Source organism: Salmo trutta, chromosome 8, assembly GCF_901001165.1.
Source record: "Salmo trutta chromosome 8, fSalTru1.1, whole genome shotgun sequence".
Lineage (NCBI taxonomy): Eukaryota > Metazoa > Chordata > Actinopteri > Salmoniformes > Salmonidae > Salmo > Salmo trutta.
The window spans coordinates 35573639-35599412 of NC_042964.1; the positions used below are offsets into that span (position 1 = coordinate 35573639).

A 25774-nucleotide genomic window follows, 5' to 3' on the forward strand; every position below is an offset into this window, starting at 1 on the left:
ATGTCTTTGGTTACTTTTGCATGAGTAAAAAAACAACAACTAATGATTGGTTAAAAATATACAGTAGCCTCCCACAATGCAGGCGGTGGCTGCAGGATGAAGTTGGTGAAGAGCAACTGCAGAAACTTGCAGTCTACTGCAGTCAAAACGTCATGATCACATGATTTTTGTAAAGTTCATGCAGTCGACATGTCGGCGCAAGTCGGACACATTTTTCTTCCGATAATGCAACACACTTTGGTCAGCGACTTGACAAAAGTGATCGGCTTGAACGTGCCCATTATTATTCGTAGAGTCAGTCAGTGGCCCTGTTCAAGAGCATAAAGCGGTATTGTATCATGTGTACATTTTGACCTAGAGAGACTTACAGTTATCAAAACGTCACACCAGGGTACATGAAACACGGCCCTTATTTTAAGTGTTTCTAAAATCCCCAATGGGAAAAATGAATGGTGAAAAAACGATTGGAACCATTTCCCTGTTTGACTGCTAGCTTGTATGGGCATTATGATTCATACTGTGGTACTCTATTAGGTGATTTCTTCCCTTATCAGTGGTCGATCGCGGACTCCTGGTTTCAGCCAATCGGTGTGCCCGAATGGACATTTGTACTCCGGCCCCTCCCACTCTAGCTCAGAGTGGTTATCGTCTTTAGCTGATGAGTGTGTTTCAGTGTGTTTTCTAGAAGTGTTTGTGCGTGCATCTGCAATAACAAGTGTGATCTTGTGTTTCTATATGCGCTAATGTGTGGTGGTGAACTAGAAAATAAAACTAAGGATATGGACACATCTGCCCGGTTCTTGCCGACCGCCTGTAGTGGGTCTGACCAAAGTAGAGTCAGCTTAAGTTACTAGCGGGTGAGGGCATCTTCAGCCAACCGCTCAGACGGGTCCTGCTAGCCGTTTTACACCTGTTTTTCAAAGATTTCTCACAAAAACAAGCATATCTCTGTGAAATGTCAACAGAGCACTGAGTGTATACCAAGTTATTTTCAAAGCCTTTTACTTTTAAATCAGCTCGTGTCATCCTAATTTAGCTTTTAGCGACCCGCGGAAACAATTTTGAGGACGACGACCGCAAAATGTAAAATCTTCAAAAGATGTTACTAGAAACCTGCACTGTTATGTCAACAAAGCTCGGTGCTTATTACCGGATGTATTTGGTTATGAAATCCGAGTTTTGGGATATAATGTCAATAAAATGTTAAAAAGCCCACTGAACGATCATATTTGTCTTTGTAAAATGGGCAGAGTGGGTGGAGACCCTATGTCATTGACCGTGTTTGAGAGCATCAAAACAACTGCAGGTGACTGCGGACTGACTGATCTACAAATCACCTTTCATTATAAATAACGACTCATTATTATTTGTAGATCAGTGTCAGTCACAGTTTACCCATGATACGGGTTTGATCCTCTCGAACAGGGCCAATGTCAGATAGCACGAGGAGCATCACTCTCGGTGACGCCATCTGATCCGACGTGAGACAATATGCACCCGATGTATTGTTCCATTCAAAACAACCTGGAACTCATAAAATCCGCAATCAGACTTAAGCGCATTCAAGATAACTGAGAAAAAAACGAGCTCCAACTTGGAAAAATCGTTTTGAACGGTGATCCCGCTCAGAATTCCATGTCGGGAACTCAGGCCTCTTTCTAGAGTGCAGACTTTGCGACCTGAAGCTCACCGACGTCATGATTTGACCTTGTATTTCCCTTGAAAGCACAATAAGATACAGTACATTATAGTTGTGATCCTCTCAAAACACGTGCATACATGGACCTGTGTGTCAAGATTTTGATTGTATGACTTAATTAGCCTTTTTCTTATTTATTTCTTATTTTGATTGTATGACTTAATTTGATAGTAATGCAAAAAAAATATTTAAATTAAATCATACAATCAAAATGTAACACTATGAGTTCATAAACAACGCCATAAATCGTTGTACATGTCGCAAACCAAAATATTGACCTGCCTGCGTTGCCGTTTCCATGGTAACATTGACGCGAAAAGAGTTGACCTCTGACATATATCCAAGAGAAGATGGTGAGCAGTTTTCAGTTTATTATATAACTAGTGAGTTAGAATGAATATCTGGTTAGGTTGTTAAGATATTAAGTAGCTAGATACAACTAGTTGCTTAAGTACTTGCTCTGGCAAGTAACAAATTGGCTACATAGCTAACGTTAGTTAGCTAGCTAAACCAGAGTTAGCTAAGTAATCTAGCTAACGCTAGCTATCTTGCAAACAAGTCACAGCTTTCTCATTACTGCAAGTGCTACTGCAATTATGATGCTGCTGCAAGTCTGTATTTTTATCTTTTTGCTTCTTTCAGCCTTATCTTGCTACAGCTAAATACTATATCCCCTAACTTTCTATTATATATGTTCTCTCCTTGTTAGCCACCCAAGGATGCAAATGTAACTATGTTAACTACTGTTATGAACAGCATAATATTGATTCATGAGAGATATAACAAGCTAGACCTAGTAGATATAGCTAGCTAGCTAGCTAGCTAAATTGAATATAATATCATGTTCTCAATTTCCCCCAGCATCTCAGAGTCTAAGTTCTTCAGATAGCTATGTTCTTTACCTTCACACTCACTTTTGTAATGCCCACAACTTGCAAGAATTCAGTAGTTTGCAAATGTGTCTATGATCACAATTGATTACATTTGTTCATTAAGTTGAATTGTTGATTTGGTTCAAGTTTGCCCAAAAGAAAGGAGGCAAGCTCAGATAGGCTGAAAAGGAGCAACTTCAGAAAGAGGAGGATGAGGGAAGACAAAAGGAAGAAGGTACTGGTCATTTCTCATTATCATTCAATCCATAGCAAAACCTCTGTCACATGCTAATGGTTGTCTGTCTGTGTGTGCATTTGTACCATTTGATCTGTGTTATTGAACTGCCATTTGTATTATGAGATGCTTCAATAGTTTGCACAGTGATACATCAGTAATAGATACACTCATGGGGCAATAGCATGTACTGTATGTTTGACGCATGACTCCTTTCCCCCTCTGCTGTGTAGGGGCTCGACTCCTGGCTGAGAAAGAGGAGCAAAAGAGGCTGGAGCTAAAAGTATTACCATCACTGACCTTTATTGTTCATGGTTATCAGTGTCTTTGTGTACGGAGAGGGCTCTTGAAGTTAAACCTGTTGATAATGTCCTAATGAAAAAGAGTGATCATTGCTGGTTTTCTGTGACAGCACAAAGATCGCAGAGAGGACGAGCTGAACCAAGTGCGTCATCTACTGGAAGAAAACCAGATTGCAGTCACCAAGTGGGTGACTGACTCCAGAGCGAAAGCCAAGGTGTGTGATTGTTCTAAGCTCTAACTCTGGCCAGACTTTTGTATAGTTACTGAAGATATTAGCCATGCTAGTCCTGTTATGGTTTTACCAGACACTGTGTCCAAGAGACTACCATAATGGCAGGCCTTGGTAGACGTAGATAAATAAATCAGATGAGCCCTATTTGACATAGTTAACACTGCTTGTTTTCTCCCCAGTGAGACAGGTACATGCGTTGTGATGGGAGTCCAGACCCGTCAGTCCAGCAGGCGATCATCACCTTCATCAACCTGTGGTGGGAGGACCCAGAAGTCCAGATCAAACCGCTTCTAAAGGAGTGTGCCCTGGCTCTACGGGTAGGTTTGCTATTAAACACCAGGGTCACATTATGGAGACATGAAACAGGAGAAGGGGGTTCTACCGATTCTGTATGTGTCCGATAAGAACGCTCAATTCAGTTTTGCATTTGAAAACACTTGTTCCTGTTTAAGCCCACTTAAAGTGACTGTCAAGAGCACTTCTATTTGAGACCGGTATTGATCTGTATAAGGATTATACCAAATGAATGATGAACATAAACACGGCTGCACATTATCTCCGCCTGCAGCTGCTAGAGGAGCTGGAGGGTATGCTGGAGGGTATGCTGAGGGACCAGCCTGAACCAGCTGATGCCCTGAGGTACCAGGAGACCCAGCTCTCCATCGACTCTCATCCAATCCAAACATGACCACAGCACTGAGGAGATACTCAAGGTAGGGTTACTGATGATGTTTAAGACATGCAGAAAACATGTCTGCCAGTTTGTTTTGGAAACGACTGTATTTAAGTTTTGGAATGTAAGATGAGCATGTTTTGCTGATGTCTGTTTGTGTGTCTCTCTGGCCACAGTGCTCACTCGGACATTGAGACGGGGAACATGCAGACAGTGGTCCAGGATGACAACATCACACTGTGTCTGTGGGCCAACCTTAACAAGAACCCAAGGCACGTCACAGACGTATGTCTGATTTTCGCTCTATTCACTTCACACAAATAGAGAATTTCTATCTAGTCTCCTTGCTAACAGTCTGTTTCTACTCAAACCCATTCTTATGGATGTGTTGGATGAAGTGAAAACAGAACAATTGAGTATTTTCAATTTGTGACAGTGTTTCTCTCTTTGTGGCTCTTCAGGTTTAAAGGGTTCCAGTTCGAGGAGGTGGGGCTGGGCTTTAAGCTGCCCAAACAGCTGGCTGTCAGTGACATCGCTGTGAGAATCCTCCACACCCACTACAACCACTTGTCTCACCTGGCCAACCTGAAAAGCCAGACCCCCAGCAGGATGTCTCTGGGCCTGGGGGCCAGTGAGGAGCCCCCTTCTGGAGGGAGCGACCCCCGCGGGGGGAGACGGTGACAGGGGAGGGAGCACACAGCAGGGAGGTGCAGAGGAAGAGGTGCAGTCTGTCAGAGGGTCCAAAGGCAGGAAGGTAAGCTGGAAACAAGTCATAGGATTAATGGAAAGGTGTTTAAAAGTGACATAGGCTAACGTCTGTGTGCGTGTGTGTGCGTGTGCATACGTGTGTGCATGTGTTTGTGTCAGAGTGCGGTGAGTGTGATGTCTATGGAGGAGGAGAGGAGGCGTGGTCAGAAGCAGCTGGAGGATGTGAAACAGAAGCTGGAGGAGAAAGGGAGTCAGATAGATACCATGCTAGTCGGAGATGACTCAGGTGAGAGACTACAACTGGCTCAGAGGACAAAGTAGGCAAATAACATTCCCATTATATATTTCACTGTTCTGTTTGGATTATTTTTACTGTCATGTTTAGGGTTGCAACATTCCTGGAATCAGTAGGGAATCTGGGAGTTCTCCAAACAAGATTTCTGGCAAAAATTGAATTTTAGGAATGTTACCAGAATTTTGCAACCCTAGCCATGTTACTATAAACACTGCTTGAGAATTAACCAGCGCCTTTCATTCCATATTGTGATTCCCATGTTCACCTGTACGTGTGTCCTGTCCAGGTGAGGGAGACTCCTCCCCTACACCGATGGACCCAGTGAATGACAGCTATGAGGGTCAGGTGGTTGACCTGCAGCAGTACACACCCCTGGGAGGAGTCTTCTACTGCGATGTGTTTCGTCTGCCGCCACAGTCCCAACAACTCAACGGATGGGAGATGAGAGGTGAACCAGAACCACCAAGTACAGCACCTATGCTGAACAAAAATATAAACGCAACATGTAAAGTGTTGGTCCCATGTTTCATGAGCTGAAATAAAAGATCCCAGAAATGTTCCATACGCACAAAGCTTATTTCTCTCAAATTTTGAGCACAAATTTGTTTACATCCCTGTTAGTGAGCATTTCTCCTTTGCCAAGATAATCCATCCACCTGACAGATGTGGCATATCAAGAAGCTGAATAAACAGCATGATCATTACACAGGTGCACTTTGTGCTGGGTATAATGAAAGGCCACTCTAAAATGTGCAGTTTTGTCACACAACACAATGCCACAGATGTCTCAAGTTGAGGGAGCATGCAATTGGCATTGACTACAGGAATGTCCACCAGAGCTGTTGGCAGAGAATTGAATGTTAATTTCTTTACCATAAGCCGCATCCAACGTTGTTTTAGGGAATTTGGCAGTACGTCCAACCGGCCTCACAACCGCAGACCATGTGTAGCCACGCCAGCCCAGGACCTCCACATCCGGCTTCTTCACCTGCGGGATCGTCTGAGACCAGCCATCCGGATAGCGGATGAAAGAATATTTCTGTCTGTAATAAAGCCCTTTTGTGGGGAAAAACTCATTCTGACTGGCTGGGCCTGGCTCCCCAGTGGGTGGGCCTATACCCTCCCAAGCCCACCCATAGCTGCGCCCCTGCCCATTCTTGTGAAATTCATAGATTAGGGCCTAATGAATTTATTTAAATTGACTGATTTCCTTATGAACTGTAACTCACTGAACTCGTTGAAATTGTATATTTATGTTCAGAAAGTGCCCTTTCTGACAGCAGTTTCCCTTCCTACCGCTCAGTGTAATGTACTCCATGGACTGTCACTGGGCACCCCTTCTGTGGGTTACTGAATGTGTAAACTACTCTTTGCAGTTGTTATGATGCATTAATCAAGGGGACTAGATAACCTTGAGGAAAGTAAGAACCACTTCTGCCTTTAATTCTCTAAGTTAACATTAGTGTCTCTCGCCCCAACCCCCAGCTGTTGGACACAGGGCTGCAGCCGTTCCCCTACCCCACGGAGCAGTCCCAGATCCAGGGCTCTGCCTCCATGAAGCTGGAGGACAGTGGGGTCCTGACCTGTCCCCCTGTAGGGGTCACAGTCACCCTGCCTGACTCTGTCCTGTTCCTGGAGGACCCACAGGTCCGCTGGGACCCTGAAGGTGAGAGACACCTGGAGGAGAACTGGACGGGCCCCACATTGACTGGGACTGATAGTGATACTGTTAAAACATGTATTTAATAACCAGGCATCCTCTACTGACGGGATGAGGTCAATATCCTTCCAGGATACCCGGGCCAGGTCGACTAGAAAGGCTTGCTCGCTGAAGTGGTTCAGGGAGCGTTTGACAGTGATGAGTGGAGGTCGTTTGACCGCTGACCCATTACGGATGCAGGCAATGAGGCAGTGATCGCTGAGATCTTGGTTGAAAACAGCAGAGGTGTATTTAGAGGGCAAGTTGGTTAGGATGATATCTATGAGGGTGCCAGTGTTTACGGCTTTGGGGTGGTACCTGGTAGGTTCATTGATCATTTGTGTGAGATTGAGGGCATCAAGCTTAGATTGTAGGATGGCTGGGGTGTTAAGCATGTCCCAGTTTAGGTCACCTAGCAGCACGAGCTCTGAAGATAGATGGGGGGCAATCAGTTCACATATGGTGTCCAGAGCACAGCTGGGGGCAGAGGGTGGTCTATAGCAGGCGGCAACGGTGAGAGACTTGTTTTTAGAGAGGGGGATTTTTAAAAGTAGAAGTTCAAATTGTTTGGGTACAGACCTGGATAGTAGGACAGAACTCTGCAGGCTATCTCTGCAGTAGATTGCAACACCGCCCCCTTTGGCCGTTCTATCTTGTCTGAAAATGTTGTAGTTAGGGATGAAGATTTGAGTTTTTGTTGGTCTTCCTAAGCCAGGATTCAGACACGGCTAGGACATCCGGGTTGGCAGAGTGTGCTAAAGCAGTGAATAAAACAAACTTAGGGAGGAGGCTTCTAATGTTAACATGCATGAAACCAAGGCTATTACGGTTACAGAAGTCATCAAAAGAGAGCGCCTGGGGAATAGGAGTGGAGCTAGGCACTGCAGGGCCTGGATTCACCTCTACATCACCAGAGGAACAGAGGAGGAGTAGGATAAGGGTACGGCTAAAAGCTATGAGAATTGGCCGTCTATGACGTCCGGAATAGAGAGTAAAAGGAGCAGGTTTCTGGGGGCGATAAAATAGCTTCAAGGTATAATGTACAGACAAAGGTATGTTAGGATGTGAATACAGTGGAGGTAAACCTAGGCATTGAGTGATGTTGAGAGAGATATTGTCTCTAGAAACATCATTGAAACATCATTGAAATGAGTGGAGTTGACATGATTCCCTATTCTACATTATTGAGAGCCATGATGTCTAAAATTATACGTCAATCAATAGGTCAGAATAATCTAGAGGCGAAAGAAACGCACACCTATTTAGGCGAGGTGCTGGCTAGCAGAGTGGAACAGTTGAAAAAATAAAGGAGAGCTGCACACCCTAGGAGCTCAGATGCAAAGTCCAATGTTTCGACAGACAAGCTGTCTTCATCAGGGTACAAGGATCAAAAGACACACAGGTGTCTGTAATCATGGATGGGTGTGGCCTGATATCATTGGTTAATTCTCATATATTAAAATAGCATACAAAAAACATAAATGGATAGTGTACGATCATAGATACAAATTGGCTACATAAGTCTACAAACATTTACAACAGCAAAATCACAATAATCACAAGAATGGCTTCAGATCAAAGTCTACGTTGAGACCGAAGGGAGCAAGGGTCTTTAAATTAAAGATCCAGGCAGCCTCTCGTTTTAACAATAAATTATCGCGGTCAGGCCTCTCCTAGGGAGGGTGACATGTTCGATGCCAATATAACGTAGAGACGAAATTGAGTGGTTTGCTTCTAAAAAGTGGGCCGCAACTGGGTAAGTCAAGTTTTTGCACCTAATGGTGCTACGAAATTCATACTTTTAATTCACGCTTTGTTTGACCCACATCATTTTTACCACAGGGACAAGTTATAAGATAAATAACTGCCTTAGTGGAGCACGTGATAACACCTTTGATTGGGATCTGTTTCCCTGTTTGGGGGTGTATAAATACATCTACATTTATAAGTGCCATTGCATTGAGCACAGCCATTACACTTGTAGTTTCCATCCAGTAGGGGCGCAAATAGACATTGTTCAGGGACATCTTGGGGTGGTAAATCAGAGTTTATAAAAATCTAAAAATAATTTGAAGCTATCCTCGGTTATTAGGTCTGAGTAGTCAAGTATGTCTAATACTAGTCTGATATTGTTAGAAATATATCTGTTCCTCATAAAACGAGACTGTGTTTCATCAATGATTGCATCCAGGACTTCTTTAATTCTTTTTGCAAGAAGTAAGGCTAATATCTTATAGTCATTATTAAGAACACAAATTGGACGCCAGTTATCGATGAGCAGCACTTCTTTTTTAGGCTTAGTGTTATTAACCCCCGACTCATTGTAGGAGGGAGAACATTGTTTTGAATACTCTCTAAAAATACTTCAAATAGGAAGGGAGCTACTTGTTCAGAAAATAATTTGTAAAATTCTGATGTAATTCCATCAACACCTGGTGATTTATTGTTCTTTAGATGTTTGATAGACTATAATCTCTTCAACTATGATGGGTTCATCACACTGTTAGATTCTATCACTGATAGAGTGAACATTATTCAGTGAGTCAAAAAACATACCTGTGGATTCCTGACAGTACGTAGAGCTATACAGTTTTCTGTAAAAATTGCTACAGTATTTAGCGATAAATTTTTGGTCATCTGTAATAACACCAATGTTTAACTTATGGATAGTGTTATTTGTAGAGTGAAATTTCTCAAGTCTAAAGAAAGAATTTTACATTTAGATTTTTTGATTTTTATAAAGCATTTGACACAGTATTCCTCTTCCACTCCCTTGAGACTTGGCTTTGGGGATTTCTTCTGTAAGGCTATTAAGACTCTATACAAATGGTAACAGCTCTATCAAATTGAAATATGGCACCTCACCTAGATCTCTCCGTACCTGTTTTTATTAATCACCCAACTTCTTACAAATTCTTTAATAGTCCTGTACAAGGTATTTCCATAACTGGTAAAGAAATTATTATAAGCCAGCTGGCTGACGATACTACACTTTTTCTGAAAGATGCTAACCAAATTCCCATATCGATCAATGTTATACAATCCTTTTCCAAAGTGTCTGGTCTATATCTTAACATTAATAAATGTGAACTCATGGCTGTCAAAGATTGTGTGACACCTTCATATTATGGTATTCCAGTAAAATAACTTACAGTCTAGAGGCTTACTAAATTTTAACCCTCTTATAAAAAAAAACCCAGAAGAAGCTAAATCAATGGCTACAGAAGGACTTATCTTTAAAAGGAAGAGTCCTAATAACCAAGGCTGAAGGCATCTCTAGACTAACATATGGCCCTCTATCTTTATATCTTGACGGTAAAATAAGCAAGGAGATAGACCAGATGCTTTTCAACTTTCTGTGGAGAAACCGTACCCATTACATTAGGACAACTGTTGTAATGAACACATGAGAATGGTGGGCTGAATTTTCTGGACTTTACTACCTTAAATAATACTTAAGATCAATTGGATAAAACAATTCCTAAGAAGACCCACTTCTATGTGGAATTTTATTCCTCATGTCTTAACTTCATGTTGGTTTTCAATTATAATATTGACAAAGTTCCAGTGAACCTGCTGATGAAAAGCAGAAAGTTTTTCTTGTCATGGTCCTTAATATATAAACATAATTTTTCTCCACAGAGATATTATATATGGAATAATCGGGATATATTGAAAAAAATACTTATTTGTTTTTAGAATATTGGTTCCGAAATAATATCCTATTGGTGAGCCAACTGGTAAATGCAGAGGGTATTTTACTTAGTTATAAGGAACTCTTTACTTTACAAGGTCCCAGTAAGACCTAAAGATTATGCAATTGTTTTAGATGCCATTCCCTCAGGTGCTGCTTTATTATTCAGGAATGTGTCAAGACCTGATCCTCAGAGCCCATCTTCTGTTCACCCTGTTGACTCATCAGTAGGAAAGATTTGTTTCTCTTTTGGTCCATTCAACAACAGAGCGATACGAACCTTGTTTCAGCAGGATGTTGTATCTATACCTTATGTCATGCCTTATTGGAATGGATTTATTGATAATATCTGTTGGAAAAAAGTTTGGATGTTGCCACACACATATCTACTTGTTAACAAAATTAAGGAAGTTTCCTTTAAAATGATTCATAAATATTATCCTGTCAACCACTATATGAAGAAGTTTAAGGAAAACGTCAACTCAAATTGCTCCTTTTGTAATGACCACCCAGAAACAGCGTTGCATCTTTTTTTGGCATTGTATTCATGTAAGGAAACTGTGGCAAGACATCAGTAGATTTATAATTGAACACATTTATGAAGATCTTACACTATTGTGGAGAGATGTACTGCTTGGATTCTTTACCTACGATAGAAATAAGCTGAAACATTATGTAATTAATTTCATTATTCTTTTGGCCAAATTTCATATTCACGAATGTAAACTTCCAAACAAAACACCACATTTTCTTACCATACAAAAATAAATTGAACTAACAACAGCTGTTAGAATAATAAGTGTATGTATGTCCCTTAAGGTCCTTGTGTAATGTGATATTGTACCCCCTAGCCCAATTGTCTACCCCTTTATTAAGCAAGGAGACATGGGCAGGGTTCAATATCTTGCTTGATAAATTAACGACACACAGTCCCGTGGGTTCTGGGACCGTGTGAACGGTCCCCTCTGGTAGTCGTTTCTTCTTACTCCGTCGGGTGCGGCATCTTATTGGTGCGCGTGCCTACGGCCACCTCCGCCCTTCCGTCGGCCCAGTCTCTCGTTGGATAAAAAAAAAAAAATGGCACTAGAAGCGGATGAGGCGCTGGTTGTAGAGCGTTGGTCAGACTGGGGTGGATAGAAGTAAGCGGCATCCCTCCTGCGTCTGTCATGGAGAGGAGGAGCAGGACCTCTTTTGTCAGGGTTTCTCCAGAAGTAGACTTTATCCTCGGCCTCGTCTTTTTTTGTCTTGGTTGAATTTAAGTTCCTTTATTTCTGTAGACAACTTGTCCTGGAGCACTTGGTTAGTTTACCAGTTCATCGAATATGCCATCATCATGCAGAGCTGTGCGTTAGTTCAGCACTGGAAGACAGACTGCATCAGTGAGACGTACGACAAGGCAGAGCGGAAGATCTCGTTCAAGATGGACTCGTTCTACAGGACTCATATGCCAACATGCCGTTCCACAGCTGGGAGCTCAGACCACTGGGCCAGGTCTCTGCCCTGCTCACCATCACGGCAAGAACTCACAATCTGTCATGCTCCGTCTCCTCCATAAACTCAGGGTGCGTCTCAGTCTAAAATGGCTTACTTTATTCATGAACATTCCTCAGTGATTCATATCAGGGGAAACAGTATTGTGGAAATCGAGCCAATGTTTTCAGTGGTAATGAAGGAAACAAGGCTATTATTGTATCTAGGCATTGCCCAAATCCATGACATAACACATCCTGACTCCTTGCTCCGCTCTCTGACACGGCAGCAAGTTTATGCTCCAGTCAGACCAGGAGAGAGGACTGAACCACATCCTGGGCCAGTGGATGAGTCCCTCTGGACTGCAGAAAGCCATGGTCAGCGCCGGGGTCACATCTTCGTCAACCAATACTCTGACAAATGTGTCAGCGTAAATGCAAAGGTGAGTGCCATCAACCTGCATACTGTGGATTAGATGATGAATGTTACACAAAGCAATGTGGGCACACAATTCATGTTGCTTGTAACACCGTTGAACCTGTATAGCTTTTTGCAACAAAAACATATTAGCAACTCATGGGAAACCTACAGTGGAATGCTAGATTGGAGTGCGAAACGTCTGATGCAGTATCCTTCTCCCTTGTAAGACCCTCTGTCAAAAAATAATGTACAACAAATCAACTCTTGGAATTGTAAATCCTGTTAGGCTTAAATGGTGTCGAGTTGTTAAGCTTGTGTCATAACATTAACCTTTTCTCCAGGACCCTCTGATAGAACACGCGGTGTATGAACAGATGGCGCTGCTCTCCTCTGCCTTCTCCTGGAGCCAGTGGAACACAGTGTGGCCAGGAGCATCTGGTGCTGCAGGTACACACACACACACACACACACACACACACACACACACACACATAGTTTAAACACAAACACATCCTCTGTCACACAACACACAGAATGAGGAAGAGTCCTTGGATAGAGGACCTTCCCAGAAAGTAACAGAAGTAGCTTCAGAATCAGGAACAAGGAAAGAGCTCCAGTGCATATAGGGGAAACATTGAGCTGGTTTACTGGACAACTAGATTGGATTGAGATTCACCTCTGATACTGACATTACCCTGCACCTGCATTTGTACTTTGTCCATGCAGATGGACAGGATATTTACCGTACTATTGGCACCTTCTCTCCAAAGTATGTGAGCATCTAGCAGCCATCCCAGTGTCGTCGTGGTGTGTGTGTCGTAGTATGTGTGCAGTAGGATTAACCTCTCTCCCAGGTGTGTGAGCACCTAGACCCAGTCCGAGAGGACTTGTGGTGCGTGTACCTACTGGGGGCTCGGAGGTGGCTGAGGAGCAAGGAACACAGGGAGGCATTCTCTCCAGAGCTGGACCCCGGCAGCGAGTTCCACTCTACCTTCCTGCACATGCTCCGAGACGGCATGTCCCGCGCCGGACAGGTGCGACGCTCTCACCACCTGTTCGATGCCGTGCAGACTGCTGTGTGCCACACGGCCTCTCACATACTCCTGACTACAGTAGATACTAGACCCCCAAGCTCTATGTAGGAGTAGGCAACAACCACAGATCTAGGATCAGATTTGACTATTCCCAATCATAACTTTAACCAGTAGGGGGAATATATATTTATCTGATCTTGTATCAGAGGTTAGAGGCAACTTCAACCTACTCTGTGCAGAACACCGTGGGTATGACAGACTGCTCACTGTGAACGTTAACCCTTACAACAGATGGACCCTCATGTAAAACCACAAAGCTTATTTGTGTAGAATAAAGTTCCTTTATTGTGTAAAGTTTGACTCCCCCTCTTTGGAACATACAAAAGTGGATTAATTTCATAAGTGAGCACTTAAAGTAGAGTAAAAACCATTTGTTTGAGTTTGTAACAAAACGCTGGTTATAACAAAAACAGATGCAGTATAATAGATATTCATATCCCCACACAGTCTAATGCTGTCAAACGATAAATTAAACATAAAAACGGCAGTGTATTACCAAGGTTCATAAATGTAATAAAAAAACAACTATTTCACCTACAACAACTTAACAAATGAATGCTAAATAATTCTTAATGCTGGCCTCTTCAGGCAACCGCAAATGCCATAGATTCAGAAGTTTACTATGAAATGTGTTTTAAAAAGCAAAAAACTGCTAAATCCACAGTCCATGAGCAAGCATGTTGATGGACCAACAAACGCTCAAAAAGGTGTGACGTAATTGGATAGCATGCGCTGAAGTCCATTACATGACTGGACAGCCCAACGCTGGTGTCATCCTTGACTTGATTGGACAACATTGTGCCCACATATATAACGGCCAATAACATTACCATCTCCCTTCCGTAACTGTGTGGCAGAATGTCTCCGGGCACCAATAGCAAATTGGAAGTCAGTGTTCAGAAACTCCAGTACCAACACACCGACTGCGTCGGTCTTCAAGTGCTCTTTCTTCACACACTAACTAGTCTAACACACGTGATGGTTCAAGTTACAGAAGACCTTCCAGGGGTTGACCATAGCCAGATGCCTGCCCGTCCATCTCTGTCTGTTGGGGCCACAGCCCCTCTAAACCGGTGGCTGTCCGTTGTGCCTCAGCCCTGTGTAGGGCCACAGGAGCTGCTGGATGGTCACCCAGGAGTCCCCTGTCCCCACGGGCGCTGCGTCTACGGCCGGCTGCAGCACCAGGCTGGCTAGGAGGGCCAGGAGGCCTGCTAGGACCACTACTAGGGCCAGCCACAGCCACAGTCCCCGGGACCCACTGGCTGCAGACGCAGGCTGGGAGGAGTAGCCTGAACCCGGGGCTGCTGCAGCCTGCTCTGCCAGGATGGGACTGGAGAGAGAGAGGGAGAGAGGAAAAGAGAAGATTTAGAATGGATGCCAAAATAAGATTTAGCCTGGGTTAGGTGAAGCGAAGTTGATGTCTGGATGAGACGGTCAGTCTGCTTTAGCCAGCTGGTCGTCTGTCCGTATTCCCAAAGCAGTGATGTAGCGATGCAGAAACAGACTGGTGCCTAGGCTAAGTTAGGATGGCGTTAGCAGCGTGGACTGACCACCACTTTTAAAGCGCTCTGTATAGCACACACCTGGTACACAGACAATAGAAAAACAGCACTAAAGCACTGCAGCATGTTGAGCGGCGAGGCAATGCATGTCTCACATACACTCTCCAGGGCGCACACACACACACACCAGTTCTCCTGATGGGAATGGATGGAAGAGATTAGAGCTGAAGGAGAGTTCGTTTGAAGCAGAAACACTGAACCGAGACCCTCACCACAACCACACATCCAGAGACTGCCCAGGCTCAGAGACCAAGGGCCAGATTCACAAAGCATTCGCTCTAGACCAGGTATATTGTTTACACCCGTCTTTCTGCTCAGTCAATCTGGACCAGAGTCTGCTCCCTGGACCTAAAGCAGCACAGCCTGGAAGCCAGATGGGCTTATGATTTAACCAACTGCTTTACATTTGTCAAGCAGTTGGCTGAAGCAGAAAACAGACAGGAATCCAGGCTACAGCATCTAGAACCCTTTTCACACTACTGAGCTAAGCTGAGCTGTACTGCTCTGGCCACGTTACGCATCCACGGTAGTTGGCAAAAAAAAACTTATCTGAGCCAGCACAGTACAGTATGATTCAAGTGGGCACGATGGTGTGAAAAGTATATAAGCCTCAGGAGCAGCAAAGAAGCAAAACACTAGTGGTTGGTTCACTACTAACGTCTTGTTGGGCATAATCAGGGCGGTGATTTTGTTGCCCAGCTCAGTAAGACTGGACTTCCTCTGAACGGGCACTTCCCTCCTCTCCTCATCTGAAGGGGAGTCTGTGTCGTAGGCAGGCCTGTGGGACAGTGTGGGCATGCACGGTTCACATACACACATAGACACTCTAATGCATGTCACACACACACACACTTGTTTAACACAACACACACTAAGGACCCACATTTTGATACATACCTACTCAGGGCATGCACACAAAAGCACACAGATACTCTGCAATCAATGTTCCACATGCTCTTGTTATGTACGTAGGTTGTTCTCCTGCTGACTACGTATAACTACAGACTTGTTACATACATACAGTACATGGTTGGGCAAATGAAATGGGCACATCATGCAGAATGTTTGTTTTCAGGTTGAGGTCAAGTGCGACACGCGCGTGTGCTTCTGACACACAGCTGATATCAGCACTTACCCCTTCATCAGCATCACGAGTGAGGGCTCGTCAGTCTCAACCCAAGCCCCGGAGCTAACGAAGCGCTTTAGAGGAGGACGCCCCGTGCTCTTCCCTGTCACATTCCTGTAACCGCGCCACATACATACACAATCCACACGTCACATTCCACACTACACCGAACACAGACTGCACAGCCCGCAAGTCATGTTTTAACAAAAGGCCCCGAGATTGAAATGTCTTCCTCAGAAATCCGGATGGTGTTTGTTTTGCAAAACAGGGTCACAGGGTGCGTTTAAATATTCTTCAACCACTCCCTATTTCCCCCACACAGTGCTGTAGTCTACCTACCAGGGAGATCTGCGGGTGAGTCTCTCCGCCTCCGTCTCTGTGGTGTCCTGTTCCTTATTGGGCCTGTCATAGTGCATGGGTCCCCCTCCCCCACCGGATCGGGGAATAGCTGCTATGCTGACCCGTCGGGCTGATGCCTGAGGAAAGGAGGAATAGGGAAACAATACAAGACATTGTACAGATGCATAGACAGTGACTAAAACAGCAGCACATCATATACACTGAACCTAAACTGACCTACCTTATAGTACGTTGATCCAGATTGTTTCTTGCCTCTGAAATCATCTGAAGGAAACATATTCAGTATTAGAAAGAAACATAAGATAGAGGTGTGTGTGTGTGTGTGTTCCTCACCGGAGTGTGTTCCTCCAGAGTGGGATCCGAAGGACCTCTCGTTCTGCAGCATGTTCTCTCTCAGCTCAGTGAGCTCAGCATGTTCCTTAGTGTACATCCTCCTCAGGTTCTCTACATGCTGGATCATTATCTCTACTGCCTTGCCTGTACGAGACTCCTGGAGGGGGAGAGAGAGCGAGAGGTTACACACACCCCCCCCACCGCCTAACCAGTACCCATACGAGACTCCTGCAGGGGGAGAGAGAGACATCACACAGACGCCGACCTACACCGTCTACCTAGATGACTCTCCTTAAAAAGAGGGGAGAGAGGGGGACAAATCACACAATTAAATTGTACTGTACCTGGTGTATGGCGCCCAGCATCTCTGAGCGACTGGACACTCTGGTCATGGACTGGATGAGGATGTCCAGGTTCTTCTGAAGTCTCTGGATGATCTCCATAGACTGGTTATCATCCTCACACAGAGGGGCCAGGGCCTGGGAAGAGCAGACACGAGGAAGGTAAAAAAGGAAATTGTATACCCCTCTCACCTGTAGCAGGTCCTGACAGCTACATTTGGACACCTCGCTCCTTTGTCTCCCTCTTCAACCTCTCCCTTCTCCCCAGTCCCTCCCTCTCTTAAACCTCTTGCCTGTAGTAGTCCCTGGCAACTGGACACCTCCCTCCGGACGTTCTCCTCGGCCAGGTCCCGTGACCTCTCCTCCAGCCTCAGCCTCTTCTCCAGGGTGAACAGGTCACACTTAAAGCCCAGGGACAGGCGCTGGAATTCCGTCTTGACAGATAGACAACACAGCCTTAGCTCTATGATGGTACATCCAGAGAGATAATCAAGAGAGAAAATGTTGGAAAGCTTACCACTACCTCAATCTCCTTGTCGTTAGGGGACAGGCTGCAATGAGGAAAACAGAGTGAGTATCACACTATCTGTCACTAGAAAACAGCTATGAGTGTCACAGTACCTGAGAGCATTTATATTATCATCTTGCAATGCATCTCTAAAATATGAGGTATTGTACTGTATTGTTGAGTTGCCTACCTGCTTCTGTCGCCGACGGTTGAGTCCTCAGAAACAACAGAGGTTTCAACTGGTATGAGACACAGAGAAACACAGAGAGAGCGAGAGAAAGAGGTTCATGGTTTAAAATATCGAAACATTTGTCTTGCTATTGATCTCTCTTTTACAATAGAAAAAGATAGTTTTTCTAATCTATAATCGACCACACAATGTGACAATTGAATTTTGACTTCAGTCAGTAATTAGACTTATACTATCATCAAAATATTAGGAACATTCTCAGGTGAGGTATCTGGTGTTAACTCACCATCCTTCTCTGTGGTAACACTGGTTTCACTCAGGTCCTCTCGTACCTTCCCTTCCTCGATGACATCCATACTGTGAGACAGCTCCTGGATGATTTTGGTGAACGTTACACACTCCGTACACACACACACACACACACACACTTCTCCCTCACTGTACACACACTCTTCCCGGTCTCGCTGCTATCCTCCGCCTCAGACACACACGATTCTTACAGACTGTATCCAGGAACCAATGTCACATTGTACAGATCTAGCTAGGTATACTGTAGGACCATCATTCATTCTGCCAGAACGCTGTGAAGTGCTTCCCTGTGTAGATAAGCAGAGCCGACTAAAGTGAAAGAATGTTCACTCCCACACAAGGCAGGAAAGACAACATTTTCTCAATAAGTCACAAGGTCATGATACTATTTATGCAATGTTCTCACTATCACAGAGCTCTCATCTCAAATGATTTGTGCACTACTTTTGATCAGAACCCCTTGTAGTGCACTAGGGATTAGGGTGCCATTTGAGACAGGGAGCCATATATCATTAAATAGACAGCTCACCAGTTCCTTCTTGAACTTGCTCCTGAGAACCAGGGAGTCAATTTTGGCTCCTGAGGGGTCAGGCGTCGTAGCATCCCTTGGACCCTGTGATGGGTCAGTGGGCGCAACATTCAGTCCATCCATGGTCTGAGAGCCTCCATTCTCTGCCAGACTGACTGTCCCTGTAGAGACAGTGAAAGGAGTGTTACACACACACACTCTCCCTCACACACAATGTTGGCAGGAGGCCATAGCTCTTCTATTTCCTTCTACCTGCCAAGTCCACTTCCACTGTAGGCACCTGCACCACTGACTCCTGTATGCCCTCCTCCTCCTCCTCTAGTACTGGTAACAGGCTGGTACTGGAACACACACACACACACGCGAGAGCGCTGCAGCAATTCCACCATGCCAAAACAATTGCACATCTTGCCTTTATCACTACCGTGTGCCTCTATCTCAACCAAAAGCAAGAGTAATGTTCTAAACAATTCCAAACAAAGCCAACATTAACCTCCTAACAGAAAATACATCTCAGCACACAGACAGCATATGTCGGAGGAAAGTACACCACTTCCATCATGTAACTAGGACACAACCATGTATACACACACACACACACACACACACTCACCTGTCCTCTGCTAGCACTCTCTCAGCCAGCTGGTCCTGGGTTAGCTTCTGAGAAAGAGCGAGAGAGGTGAGAGATAAATACAGGTGGCCTTGTAACATACTTTCAGCACCATTTGTCAGAGGAAGTTAACGATTAAAAAGAGAAACACGCGCACAATTGCATACCGTACCTGTCCCATGGCATCAGAATGTTATCTCTGCTCTGTACAGTGAATATACAAAAGGTGGAATGGAGAATGCTCATTTCTTACATAATGTGCTGGTTGATGGAGTGCCCTGCAGCGGAGTGTGCGGTGTGTGTATGTGTGTCGGGGGCTGCGAGTATGAGTGTTGGACAGAGTAAGTGTGGACAACGCATTTACACTGGCAGGGCAGTAAGTAGTGGGGGCGGTGGAATACAGCACACACACTTCAGCTACGTAAGAGTGGAAGTCACTGACTATATAAAGCTGGACACTTGAGCGCAGGGCTATTATACAACTGGTGGGTCTAATCCTGAATGCTGATTGGTTAAAAGGTAAATGGAACTGTGCATAACAATCAAGAGGAGAATGACACTATAAAACCAACCTCAAATCTCACTGCAAAAACAGATAAAAGAGATCTGGATTGTATGTATTATCTATGAAGCTTTTAAACTCTACACAACCCATGTTTATAAACAAAACGGTTATTCAGAAGGGAGGACACAGGACAATCAAAGACTGTTGCATTTATTCATGCAACAACCGGTCCATGACATTGCCTATGCAAATACGGTGTTGAAGTCAAGCAGATTTGGCCAATAACACCAGTCTTCGTTTCCTGCCACTGAATAACTGCCAAAGCTGATGTTACCATGTGTCATGAAGTGTTCATAAAGGGATTATAAAGTTTTAAGTGTGTTCAACCAAGTTTCAGTGCTGGGAATAATGCATATTTAACCCGAGAGTCCCAGGAAATACCGCAAAAATCAGTTGTGACCATTTAAAGCCAAGATACTAAGCCAGGGATAGTCATTGCGCCACTAGCCTATGTAAAGATTTCACACCAAGTGAAATTGATATTTAGTAATGATAGAGTAACTTTGTTAGCCAATTACATTTTTGTGAATTGCGAAACAGGCCGCTCATACATTCTGAGCGTTATGTTCCTCAATTAATTCAGCATATTTCAGCAGTAGGCTAGGCTATGTCAACACAGAGCGCACTCTTTGAGTTTTCGAATCATACAGACTTTGTAACGGCAGTCAAACAAAAGTAAAATGACCAAAGTTGCCAAGCTTGGAATATAACCTCCAACGAATAGCATAATATCTCCTATTTGGCTAAATCGAGTAGATGATTATACAGATAGCAGGTCAGCTCATGAATAACAGAGAAATTAAGAGAGGAAATTGTAAGGTATCTTAACGGGAACCAATTGTTAAAAATCTAAAAAATCCCATATCTACTCTCATACCATTTGCTGATCACACATTCTCTACCGATGCTCTCATATGGGCAGCAATAGGAGACAGCGCAGAGAAGCCTGGGAAATGTTAAAACGGTATTGTGACACTCATGAGACGTGCTTTAATAATGAAACTGATGATAACTTAAACTGCATTCCGTTCTCTGTGTGCAGTCCGGCAGTGTCAATTATGTGCGTGATTTGAATTGATGGCGACTTTGTGTTTAGTAAATATGTTTGGCTTCCGTGCTATTTTTTTTTGCCAATCTGCTGCTGCACATGTATATTTTGTGGAATTGCGTTAGTGCGACATTGGGGGAAAATATTGTAATGTCCTGGGTCTTGTCATATTTTGTTTTCTGGAAATGTGAAGAGTGAGACAGTCCTGGGATCCTGGTTATCGTTGTTAATTAGGTTTTAAAAACTCACATAAGTCAAACTGTTGATTACTAGCCTACAAAGAGATACATAATAATAATAATTGGGTGGGTGCTTATTTCTCCTGTGTTTTTCTCCCCAAGACACACTCAGAGAGTTGGGTCAAGGTCAGGCATCATTGGCTACCCTTGAGCAATTAGGGTTTACTGCCATGCTCAAGGGCAAAGACAGATTTTTCACCTGGCTCAGGGATTCAAACTAGCAACCCTTCGGTTCCTGGCCCAACGCTCTAACCGCTAGGCTACCTGCTCTCCAGTTTACCAAACTGACAGACAGATCCATCTCTAACCGCTAGGCTACCTGCTCTCCAGTCTACCAAACTGACAGACAGATCCAGCTCTAACCGCTAGGCTACCTGCTCTCTCACTACTCTCCAGTCTACCAAACTGACAGACAGATCCAGCTCTAAGCGCTAGGCTACCTGCTCTCTCACTACTCTCCAATCTACCAAACTGACAGACAGATCCAGCTCTAACCGCTAGGCTACCTGCTCTCCAGTTTACCAAACTGACAGACAGATCCATCTCTAACCGCTAGGCTACCTGCTCTCCAGTTTACCAAACTGACAGACAGATCCAGCTCTAACCGCTAGGCTACCTGCTCTCTCACTACTCTCCAGTCTACCAAACTGACAGACAGATCCAGCTCTAACCGCTAGGCTACCTGCTCTCTCACTACTCTCCAGTCTACCAAACTGACAGATAGATCCAGCTCTAACCGCTAGGCTACCTGCTCTCTCACTACTCTCCAGTCTACCAAACTGACAGACAGATCCAGCTCTAACCGCTAGGCTACCTGCTCTCCAGTTTACCAAACTGACAGACAGATCCAGCTCTAACCGCTAGGCTACCTGCTCTCTCACTACTCTCCAGTCTACCAAACTGACAGACAGATCCAGCTCTAACCGCTAGGCTACCTGCTCTCTCACTACTCTCCAGTCTACCAAACTGACAGACAGATCCATCTCTAACCGCTAGGCTACCTGCTCTCTCACTTCTCTCCAGTCTACCAAACTGACAGACAGATCCATCTCTAACCGCTAGGCTACCTGCTCTCTCACTTCTCTCCAGTCTACCAAACTGACAGACAGATCCAGCTCTAACCGCTTGCTAATCCTCGCCACAGACAGAAGAAACTTGCACTCTCAACTCGATTAGAAGGCATTTGTTCGCTCCCCCTGGAAACATTTCTCACAGGAGTGCCACTCCGCTGTGCCTACACAGAGCAGGAGACTGGAATAACAGAAATAGCATGTCTGTCTCTGTGGATTGAATCACAGCTAGCCCCTGTAACAAGACTGAAATAACCAAACACAAACCGGCTCAGAAAATATAGAGAAAGGTTTACAGTAGACTACACAATGGTATACACGTAAACATAAAGACTGCATTATTACACAGACATAACATATGTGCACAATCTGGAGCTAGGAACCAAATAAGCCATACTTGCCTCCCTTGGCAAAGTGTACAGTGCAGTGAAGCAATTGGGGCAGAATACTCACACAGGAGTTAGGGACCATGGTCCTCCTCCACCCTAACCCCCTCCTCTCTGGGCACAGCCCTCAGCCAACCAGCCCCTGTCCATACCCCTCCATCCCATCCACAACACAGCACCACTCAGCCCAACCAGGAAGAGAATGAACAGAGAGAGTAAAAGACAGAGAGAGGGAAAGAGCGAGCGATAGAAAAGGGGAAGTCAAGAGGAGAGAGATGGTGTCACAGTGGCTGTGACTGTCAATGAAGGAAGTTAGTTTTCCCATCATTGTGCCATCAGTAAAATACTTCCTGTGTATTGTACTGACCTGCGCGTCACTCATATTGGTTGAGGTGATGTTGTCCTCTCCTTTTCCTCTTTCACTGCCATCTGTCTGCTGGGGGCTGACCCAGAGAGAAAGGTGAAAGGTCAGTGTATCAGTGTCGCTTGGAGCCCAACCAGAGAATTTATAAATGCTTTGGTGGGTGTTTATCTCTCTCAGATAGTAGGAAGCAGCTGGGGTCACTGACTGTGACTGCACCAACCTATGAGAGCAGTCACTGCCCCAGCCCCGATTACAGGTGCATCGTGGGTATGCAAAGTATCGCTAAAGGGGCCCAATTACACAGCCAACATTTCCATCCTCACAGCTTGGAAAACACTAATTTGACTGGCAAATGTGTCCAGAGGAAGAGAAGCGTGCTACAGTGCACTCACATACACCGAAACTACAACTGTACAGTAAAAGCCACTGAGAGCTCTGTTCTCACCTTCCAGTCAGTAAAATGGTCTCATCCATCACAGGGTAAGTGCAGCTGGGAGATACCTTCTCAGCCAGCCTGGGGGGTGGACTGTTCCCAGCAGTGACAGTCCTGTCGTGTTCTGGTGAGCCAGGCTGAGGTGTGTCTTGAAGAAGAGGCACTATGGTGTCAGGGCTCATTGTATCTGGACAAAAGGGTGAGTAGGAGTCATAAGTGAAATGGCATTGGAGAGGGCCATCCAACTGAATGCATGAAGAGAAATACTAATTTGCTGTAGTTGCAGGCTAGAGTGAGTCAGGGATTGCATGGTGCAGAGAGAGAAAGACTGATCAGAGGGGAAGAAGAGAGAGAGTGATGGAGACAGAGTTGGTCTTACCCAATAGAGAAGAGTGGGAGGGAGGGAGTGGATGCTCCTCGGTGTCAACAGCCTGCTGGTGGGTGTCCTCAGGCCCAAAGCATTCTGGTAGTTTGGCACCCTGAGGCACAACACATACAGATCATTTAAAAAAAGAAAGAGTATGAATATGATAAACAGACAAGCATCAATACATAACAGCCACCTGTCCATTCAGTTAATGTGAAAGGATGCAGCGATAGACTGGCAAGCAACAATGCCTTTGCTTACCCAACAACAAACCATAGAAAAACAACCTCATATCACCTCTGTGTCAGTGTGAGTCACCGTCCATTCCCCATCGATCCGATTAAGTAAGAAAGCTTGACTTCAGAAGATGAGCCATTCTGTTTTGTCTATCTAGAACTAATGACATGAGCAAATAAGTCCATTTGGTAGTCAAATAAAAGCAAGGTTGTATGAGTTATGTCAAGTGGGAGGAAAGTAAAAAGTATGAGAGAGGAAGATGGAAGGAAAGAGTGTGTTCCAGCCTGGAGTGGTCCATGTCCTGTTGTCTATTCACAGAGGTGTGGTTAACACTTCTGCTCCTGTTCCAATACTCTTAAAATGCTTCCTTCCTGTGTTCCTTCCTTGAAGTGGTCACTGATCAGACATGACAGGACTGGTAAAAGCTACACAAAAGTGACCAGGATAGATAAGTGATTCATTCAAGGAAGAGGTGCGGGAAGGATGCATGTTCAAAGTATTTGAATGGGGCCTATGACCGTTTCCCCTTTTCCTGCCCACCAGCACCAAAGGAAGAAGTGGCCTCTTAAAACTGCCATCATCATCACCACATACGGTCACATGCACTCCAACGACTACGTAGATCTACATACTAGAAGGAACATCCCCATTCAAAGCAATGTTCCAAGGTGGGGTTCTACTCAAATGAACACCCATTATTTTATATGACTAACAAGTGCCAGTCAAATCTTAACAGCGACAGAGCTGTGTTCCTTTCACAAAACGCATGACGAGGGCAACCCCCCAAAAACGTGCCTTTTTTTATATGGTTCTATAGTTCAGTCTTTTAAGTCTGGAGTGGATAACCACCAAACTAATCCAGAGAAAAGCTTTAAAGCACACTGACACAGTAAGAGTACATACACAGTAATATGTTTTAAAGACCTGTGGGGATAGACAGTGACCAGAAGGTGAACAGTCTGGTGACGCTGTCGTTTCTGAGAGAAAAAGGCAGAGAGGGGGGTAGAGAGAGGGAGGGAGGGGGAGAGAGAGACAGGAAGGAAGAAAAAAAGCTAATTAGTTAAAGTTGAAAAATAATCTCTGTGATATTCAGCTGGGGTCACTGGCATGGTCAAACTAAGCCCCGCCCACTACCATCTTAGACCATAATATTAGACCATTAAACTCCCTGTCTGTGTTAGAGTGGCTTTAGAGGCAGTAATAACCACATTCTTTGGGTTCTGGCAGCCAGTGATGCAGGGAGACCACTGGGGATTACTGAACACTTCCACTAGGTTTGGATGACTTTAACACCTGGCCATAGAAGGCTGGGGCCTAGAAGACTTACCAGCGAACAGCTACACACACACACAGAAGGCTGGGCCGTCTAGGGGCTTTTAACCAGGACACACACACACACACAGGTCCCTAGCTGGAGACCCTGGCCATCTATGGCTGTCCTTGCCACAAACCCCAGAGGGCTGGGTGGGTGTCTGGGCCTGATTCTTCAAGGGTGGCTGAGTGCTCTGTGACTCCAGGGATTACACGGGTAATCCACACAGGCTTTTGACGGACTCACTAGCCCAGAACCATAGAGAAAGACCTTACAGGAACTCCTGTAAACTCACTAAAATACAGCCCAATATGGAGTTCTAATAGGATATCATCATCATTACTAATCTGTGGAATCCTACTCACTCACCTCTCAGATCCTCTCCCTCCGTCTGGTCGGGTTCACTTTTTTCCGAGAGAGGAGAGAGAAGGGAGAGCCCCCTTAGTCCCCCCTCCTGTCCCTCTCCCCCCACCACGGTCCACCTCTCCCCC

The 25774-nt window shown here is 44.7% G+C and overlaps 1 protein-coding gene and 1 pseudogene across 1 annotated transcript; one reads left to right on the top strand and one right to left on the bottom strand.

The window, feature by feature from the left end:
- The first annotated feature begins 189 nt into the window (after positions 1-189).
- LOC115197951 (protein CASC1-like) lies at positions 190-13684 on the top strand (annotated as a pseudogene).
- Positions 13653-25728, bottom strand: LOC115198781 (lymphoid-restricted membrane protein). Its single transcript, XM_029761058.1, has 19 exons — positions 25653-25728; positions 24896-24948; positions 23747-23846; positions 23380-23554; positions 22938-23013; positions 19266-19312; positions 18905-18993; positions 18653-18813; positions 18101-18185; positions 17815-17863; positions 17634-17667; positions 17410-17550; positions 17120-17254; positions 16776-16932; positions 16663-16706; positions 16422-16558; positions 16092-16196; positions 15615-15734; positions 13653-14724 (listed from the first exon to the last, which is right to left on the bottom strand). The coding sequence occupies exons 4-19, from the start codon at positions 23547-23549 to the stop codon at positions 14460-14462; spliced, it is 1815 nt and encodes a 604-aa protein (XP_029616918.1). The 5' UTR covers positions 23550-23554; positions 23747-23846; positions 24896-24948; positions 25653-25728; the 3' UTR covers positions 13653-14459.
- Between the last annotated feature and the right edge of the window lie 46 nt (positions 25729-25774).

Bases quoted from the DNA above. Each gene is read 5' to 3' on its own strand.
- LOC115198781 (XM_029761058.1), bottom strand. From the start codon at position 23,549: ATGAGCCCTGACACCATAGTGCCTCTTCTTCAAGACACACCTCAGCCT. The intron at 19,313-22,937 runs GTCAGTACAATA...GCTCTTTCTCAG, and splicing joins CCAATATGAGTGACGCGCAG to AAGCTAACCCAGGACCAGCT. The intron at 18,814-18,904 runs GTAGAAGGAAAT...CTGTCTCTACAG, and splicing joins AGTGGAAGTGGACTTGGCAG to GGACAGTCAGTCTGGCAGAG.